Source organism: Lactuca virosa, chromosome 4 (genome assembly GCF_052849685.1).
Source record: "Lactuca virosa cultivar CGN04683 chromosome 4, Lactuca_virosa_CGN04683_v6, whole genome shotgun sequence".
Classification (NCBI taxonomy): domain Eukaryota; kingdom Viridiplantae; phylum Streptophyta; class Magnoliopsida; order Asterales; family Asteraceae; genus Lactuca; species Lactuca virosa.
The window spans coordinates 266,229,163-266,237,226 of NC_136429.1; the positions used below are offsets into that span (position 1 = coordinate 266,229,163).

Genomic DNA, 8,064 nt, shown 5'->3' on the forward strand with positions numbered 1-8,064 from the left:
AACTATTGTATAGTCCTTGTTAAGGCTCGACAGAAATTCATTATTATAAATTTTGTATAGAATACATTTATTAATATATCAAACAATCTTCGTGAACTATAAAAATATATAAGTTAAACATAAAAACCAAAGGGTTTACTGAGAAACTAATATTTTGAATTAATTAATTAATAATGCTCCTTTAAATTAAAAAATTATTATGTAATCTTCTACAAAGTTTCTCTTATACTTGCAAGTAAATTTACAGATTGGCTTTTTATTTCTGCAGTCTTAATAGTAACACAAATATAAAATCAAAAATAAATCTTCCTAAAGTGTTGAAATATATGTATATATTATTACAAAATATATATGCATAGCAACTTAATTAATACAAAGAACCCCGTCTTTATTGTGACGTTACGTTCGTCCCAAAAATCCTCTATTTAAACCTTCCTAACACACTCAATCATGTGCTCATTCCATCTTCAAGCATGTCTTCCGCTGCCACCATTTGCATTGATCGTTCATCATCTGTCCTTAGCTTCAACCTCTTTGTCTATATCGTCGTGTTTGTCTCCGTCTTTGCTTTTCTTCTTGCTCCCGGTGGCCTCGCATGGGCACTCTCCAAACCTCGACCCAAAACCGCCATCCCTGGACCTTCCGGCGTCCCATTTTTAGGCCTTCTTTTCGCCTTCACTTCTTCCTTAACACACAGGACCTTAGCGAAGCTCTCTACTGCTTTTAATGCTAAACCTCTCATGGCGTTTTCTGTTGGGTTGACACGCTTTGTCATCTCTAGTCACCCAGAAACCGCCAAGGAAATACTAAACAGCTCGGCGTTTGCTGATCGTCCGGTGAAGGAGTCGGCGTACGAGCTGTTGTTTCACCGGGCCATGGGTTTCGCTCCCTACGGTGACTACTGGCGTAACCTTCGAAGAATCTCAGCGACCCATTTGTTTAGCCCTAAGAGGGTTGCTGGGTTTGGGGTTTTCAGGCAAAACATAGGGTTAAAAATGGTTAGTCAAGTTTTGTCATCAATGGAGGAAAATGGTGTCGTGGAGGTTAAAAAGATCCTCCACTTCGCTTCCTTAAACAATGTCATGATGTCTGTGTTTGGAAAATCCTACGATGATTTTAGTGAAAATGGTAGCAGTGGCGATGGACATGAGCTCGAGAAGCTTGTCAGCGAAGGCTATGAACTTCTCGGAATCTTCAACTGGAGCGACCATTTTCCTATCGTAAGGTGGTTTGATTTCCAAGGAGTTAGGATAAGGTGCAGAAATTTGGTGTCGAAGGTTAACGTTTTCGTTGGGGAAATCATTGAGCAACACCGAGAAAAAAGGTCCGAGACTGGCGGAGCTACGGCAGTATCCGACGGTGATTTCGTCGACGTTTTGCTAGATTTGGAATCTGAAAACAAGTTCAGTGATGCTGACATGATTGCTGTTCTATGGGTACGTTTCTTTTCTCCACAATTTTTTTCATATTCTTTATTGTTTATTTACAATTTTCGATTTATAGTGGGTATTTTCTCTTTTGGACCCGAAGAATCAAGAATAATATCTCTGTTTTTCTTTTTGTATTAACCTTTAGCTGATTATTTTGCTACTTAATTAAGATTAATTAAGATAAATTGTTATTGTATAGGAAATGATATTTAGGGGCACTGACACGGTGGCAATCCTACTGGAGTGGATTCTTGCACGGATGGTGTTACACCCGGACATACAAGCAAAGGCACAATCCGAAATAGAAAGTGTCATCGGGCGTGACAGATCCGTAACACATTTGGACCTTGATAATTTGCCCTACCTCCATGCAATTGTAAAAGAAACTCTTCGAGTTCATCCACCGGGCCCACTGTTATCTTGGGCTCGACTTGCCATCCAAGATACTCATGTAGGTCCGCATGTGGTTCCAGCAGGAACCACTGCAATGGTGAACATGTGGGCTATAACCCACGATGAGCGTGTCTGGGCTGAACCTGATGGGTTCAACCCAGACAGATTCTTGGCTGAGGATGTTGCGATAATGGGTTCGGACCTAAGGTTGGCTCCGTTTGGTGCTGGGAGGAGGGTTTGCCCTGGGAAAGCAATGGGGTTAGCCACGGTTCACCTTTGGTTAGCCCAGCTCCTACAAAACTTCAAATGGGTTGCAGATGGTTCGGTGGATTTGTCTGAGTGTTTGAAGATGTCTTTGGAGATGAAGAAGCCGTTGGTGTGTAAGGCTGTGGCAAGGGTTTAGTGGGTTTTTTTTAATAATTCTGCAAGAAAAAGCAAGCGTAGTTCGTAGTTTCTATGATGTTTAATAGTATGGGGTGGTTTGGGGATTTTTAAGAAGTTGGGAAAACATGGGGTTCTCCGTTCTTGTACAGACTTTTTGTTTGTGACGTATGAATATGCCTGACCCTAAATATTTGTGTGACATGTCTCACCATTTCGAGTTCTCTTATTTACTTTAAAAGTAAAGAGTATATGAAAAAGATAAATATATTCGTAATAAATGAACATAATTTTGCAACATGAATATAATTTTGCAACATGCCACTTTCTCGTTAATTTGGATTGGATTGGATATATGTTATTTTTTGGTATTTTTGATTAAATGTTTTTTTTCATTTGTCATTTTCTTATTTTTTTTAATTAACAAATCATATTTACCCCTTAATTATTAATTGATTTAATTGAAAAATAATTAATAATTTATAATATTAGTACTCATATAGTATGTTTCCTTTTAAATTTAAATTTTAAATCTAAAATTTTAAAAATATTTGTTTAAACTTTCATATTTAATTTTTTGTTTTAGCAAATCCGTATAACTTATGGGTCTTACACCTAGGAATACAATAAGAGAAAATAACTTATCAGGCTAATCATATTTTATCGTGTTGTTTATATTTAGATAATTTCTTTATTTATATATATATATTTATCATTTAACTTGTTATATTTGTTCACATATTGTCCTTGTCGACGGCTATAGCAGCATGATAATATGTGAATAAGTAACAAGTTAAATGATAAAATGTATAAAAAAAAATTGGTTAAATATGGAACAAAACGAAAACTTAATTATCAATGATAAGTCATTTTTCCTATTTTTTAATAACAATTTTATTTTTCATATTTGTTTGTATTATTTTTTTTCAAACGTTATTTTTAAAGTATCCATAATTTTCTAAATATTAATTAAATATTGATCAATTTTAAACATTACTATTTAATAAATATGTATTTGTTTTGTGAAATATTTTATATAGTCTCTTATAATTTTTTTTTGCTTTTTAAACATATACAATATTTTTAAAGTAAATATTATCTAACAATAAAATTAAATAAATTAAATATATAACAATAAGTATGAAGGGTCTTTAAAAAAATAAAAATAAAATGTTACTTAGCAAATAAAAAAAATATATATAATGTAAATATTTTAAAATTATTCCAACTTTTTAACACTTTTTAATTAGAAGTTTATAAACTTTTAATTTTTTTAATACAACGTTTTAAACTAGTATTAAACGAAAGTATTTTACAATGTTATAAGAAAATATTAAATTTTCATACAAAATCTGTAAAACACTTTAAAAATGTTGTAAAAGAAAATTTAAAAATAATTGTTCGAAAATATATAAAAAAAACAAGTTAAAAACTTGTAAGAAAAATTTAAAACATTTATAAAATATTTGGTTTAAAAGCACTTGTATTAAAATTATATGAAAGTATAAAAAAATTTAAAAACAAAGTTTAAAACATTGTATTAGAAAACCTAGAGGAAAAAATATCATAAATATGTTGTACAAAATTATAATTTTTTTTAAGAAAATTGTAAAAAAAAAATTATTCACATTTAGAAAACTTTTTTTTTGTATACACTTGACCATTTAATTTGTTAAATGTGTTCATATATTACCATTGTCACCTGCTATAGCAGGTGACAATGGTAATATGTGAACACATTTAACAAGTTAAATAGTCAAATATGTACAAAAAAAGAAATTACATAAACGTGAACAAGACGAAAAGGTAATTACCCTCGCAAGTCATTTTCCCTACAATAAATAAGTTTTGTGAAAAACTTTTACTATTCATTGGATTTATTATAAAATTTTTAGATAATTTTGCATTCGGATACAATTAAAAGAGACTTAGTAATTTTTTTTAAACAAAACTTCAAAAATGGTCTTTGTGGTTTATACTTTTTGGGGGGATTTAGTCCAAATTTTATTGAATTTATAAAACGGTCATTTTTAGTATATTTTGTTGTGGATTTGTCCCTTTGGAAATAGAAATTACTAAACTGCCTTTATTTAGTTTCTCTTTTCAAATATTAAAAACAAAATAGGTCATTTCTTTCTCTCTAAGCATTGGATGGAGTGTATATAAAATAAGTCTGACTTAGTCAAAATTGAAACCTGGCTGGTATCAATGTGTGCTTGTTTGTGAAGACAAGAAATAAGAAGCAGAAACTAAAAATCAACATACTCCTCTATGGTGTGGGCATATTAGAAATCATCGATGGAATTAGAGGGGCACAAAGATATCGAAATTGAGATAGAGGGGGGAGGAAGAAGGAGAGGCAGCCAACGACCTCGTTGTTGATGTTTTTGGTGTGGCTCTATGGCGGTGAGTGTGGCGATGTTGATGATAGTGATTGCGGTGCTCTTGTTGTGATTGCTTAAGGAAATGGTGGGAAGAAGAAAATGAGAGGGGGGGGGGGTGGGGGGGAGTTCAAAGGAAAATAATATTGAGCTTTATTCAAAAATAGTTTATAATAAATTACGAGGTTAGCAACAGACACATTAAAATATTAATAACATTTAAACCATTTCATACAGACTAATGATCATTTTACAATCATGTAAATATTAAAACAACCATAGAATAAAAAACAATTACAACCTTTTGAACACTTTGATTATCATGAGATATTGGAAGTTGTTGAAGTGAAACAAAAGACTCAAAATAGAGGCTCTCTACAAGTATTCATCAAGCAAGAGTAAACCAATTCAAGATGCTAGTCTTCACTTGTATTAAGCACTTCTTAAGCCTTAAAGAACTTATACCAAATAAGTCTTAAAGGAGAAGCAACTTAGAACACTTTAACTCTACACTACACCATGCAAGATAGGAAAATGGAAAAGCCTAGTAAACCCACGACTTTTGAGAGGAAAAGAAGCAGGAAAATAAGCAACCATTTCACTAGATATTTTTTCTTTATATAGTCTCATGTAAATATTATGGACCATACTTAAAATAAATGAAAGTGTGTCTCTTTGTAAGAAGTATGGTGTCTAAGGTGCAAGTCAAACGAGCAATACCTCACACCCTTATGGTCCTTACAATTTTGGTACAAAGAGAAAAGATATTGGAGTGTCTTTTACTCTAACTTAATAATAGCATGTGCATCCTTCATTTAAATAAACTAAATTTATATAAATTGACTTCAATATGTCCAAAAAGATGTACACAACATATAAACTCATACCTTATAATTTACTAGTTGTTTTCTTTCTAGAAAAATATTATTTCCATAAGTAATAAATTACAAATTAAATACAAGTTTTGATAACAATTATTAGTAATCAAAATCTAATAACTAATCAATAAGTGATAACTTGCTATAGATGTTTCGATCATATGTCATTAGCAAATATCATTATATAATGACTCTTAGACATATAGATGTTTCGATCTCCCACTTTCACAAGACTCGTCATAGATTCATTTAGACATTGGTGAACGTCGACCAATGTAGGGTCAGACCTTATGATCCGATGAGTCAGACACTCTATACGCTGAACTCCAGCGTCTCAAGACATTATCAACGTCAGCATGAGGATCAGCGTCAACGTGCAGTTATATAATGTAATGTAATCTTTGTATATTAGGTAATTATATAGATATGAATAAAATAGATAGCAGATCCGATAACCTTGTGATAAGGATAAGTTCTTAGTATATATTAGATACAATTCCTTCAATCAAGGGATATACTAGCATAGATTAGTATATATACAACATTAAGGCGAAACCTTAAAGTACGTCTTGGTGACCGTCTTTGTGACAACCCGTTTTCTTGGCGAAAGACAATTTTGTGAATATCTCGTGTTCTTTACTTTTTAAGTTCTTTGTTTGTTTAAGGTAATTTTCTTGTTTTTTGTTTATTTTACTTGAAGTGTATCCGATCAATACTAACTTTCAATTGGTATCAGGAGCAGGTTTTTGATACACTCAAGTATCATGTCAACTTCCTACAATCCCAACTCTGTAACACCCGTTCTAAGAAAGGATCATTTTTAACCCTAATATATTTAATATTGACATTTTTGGTCTGTACGCCGTGCATACTCGGGGTGTACGCATGGCATACTCACGCATGAGAAGAACGGGACTCGCACGCATACATCGAGCCTACTCAGCAGGTACGCCGCGCGTATGCTGTTCAGACCAAAACCCGAGTTTTGAGGGTTTGCACCCTATATAATCTCCTTATGGCCCCAATACCTTCACCCTCATCATCCTTCACCTAAAAATCGTCCCTCTAGCTAACCCTAAGTGTAAAGAGTGCATATTTGAACTCATTTGTGTGTTTTGGTGGTGTTCTTGAAGAAGAAGAAGGCGGTAGTAGGACATTGGAGCTTGGAAGAAGCTTGAATCTAGAATTCTTACCTTACTAACAGCCTTCTGGAGGTAAAAATCTCCTAGCTTGATAATCCTTTCTTATGGATCTAGTTATCTATTCATTTAGGGTATTTTTGGTCCCAACCTTTGTGATTCTTGAGCATGGCATGCTCTTGACCAAATAAGTCGTCCTTTTAGACCCAATGAGGGGTCTTGAGTCATAAAAATTAGATCTTGATGCTTAGTTCTTCCCCATGCATGCTCTAGAAGATCTTTAGGTGTTAAGAAGTTAAGTTTGTTGGTATTAAGCACTTAATGGGCATGAAAAGTCATAAAGTTAGAAACTTTATGACTCTAAGTGTTATTTTGGCCTTGGATCTGCATTTGGATGTAAGAAGTCGAAGTATTAAGCTCTTAAGTGGTTAAGAAGGAAACTTGTGTGTATGTTCGGCATACTGAATGGTACGCTACGCGTACGCAGGTTGAGCCCTGATGCCTCGGACCACGAGTACGCCCCGCATACATCCGGATTACGCCCCGCGTATGAGGCCTGAGTTGACTCAGCTAGGTATTGCTGATTTCGACCAAGGGTATTTTGGGTATTTTGAGCTATTAATTGAGATTAGGTCCTTGGTTTTGGTTAGGTGATCGTTGAGCCGATTTTTTTTGGAACAAAGATTTGTTCAGCTTGCATTCCGACTGAGAGGTGAGTTTTCCTCACTATACATGCAGGTCGAAGGCACGAATGCCGACCCAGAAGATTATGTATCCTGTTATAGAATGTTGCTATGTTGTAGTGATCTGTTAAGTTTTGCATTTTTATCTGTTAGCTGGTATATGTTTATCTGTTATGCATTTGTCGACATAGTATGGTTGGGTTGAGGTTATACAACTTTGTGCGGTAGCCAAAAAACCCAGGAGCAATCCATACATATGTTGTGGGCTCGAGGGTAAGCCAGACTTTTGTTGTGGGCTCGGGAGCAATCCAAATATGAGTTGAGGGCCCGATAAGCATGCCAGACTCATATTGTGGGCTCAGGGGTAATCCAGTCTTTTAGATGTGGACCCAGTACATGTTGTTATATGAATGTGTGTGTTGGTACTTTGGGGGAAATCTCTAAGCTTTGGCTTGCAGTTTTTAGTTTATCGTCTTAGGTACTTCTGAGGACCGTGGGAAAGCAAAGGCGTGATCGTACATAGCTTCCTGTTTTATGTCACTGGGTCTTGGGAAAACTCTGATTTCAAATAATGCTTTTGGAAAAATGACACTTTTTTGTAAACAATGTTGATTAATGGTTGATTTTGAAAATTTTAAATTCTTTGAGTTTTGGAGTGTTACAAGTTTGTATCAGAGCCTTGGTTTGAGATAAATGGATTAACATTCGTGTGAATCTAGACTCAAACTAGGGAACTGCAAAAGTTTTTAAACTGATTTTCAAAATTGTTTTCAAAAGCA

At 34.0% G+C, this 8,064-nt stretch overlaps 1 protein-coding gene across 1 annotated transcript; it reads left to right on the plus strand.

Moving 5' to 3' along the window:
- The first annotated feature begins 457 nt into the window (after positions 1–457).
- Positions 458–2,406, plus strand: LOC145108268 (cytochrome P450 78A5-like). The gene is made up of 2 exons (XM_079045301.1): positions 458–1,436; positions 1,630–2,406. Exons 1-2 carry the CDS (start codon positions 474–476, stop codon positions 2,224–2,226), a joined length of 1,560 nt encoding a protein of 519 aa, XP_078901427.1. The 5' UTR covers positions 458–473; the 3' UTR covers positions 2,227–2,406.
- The last annotated feature ends 5,658 nt before the right edge of the window (positions 2,407–8,064 follow it).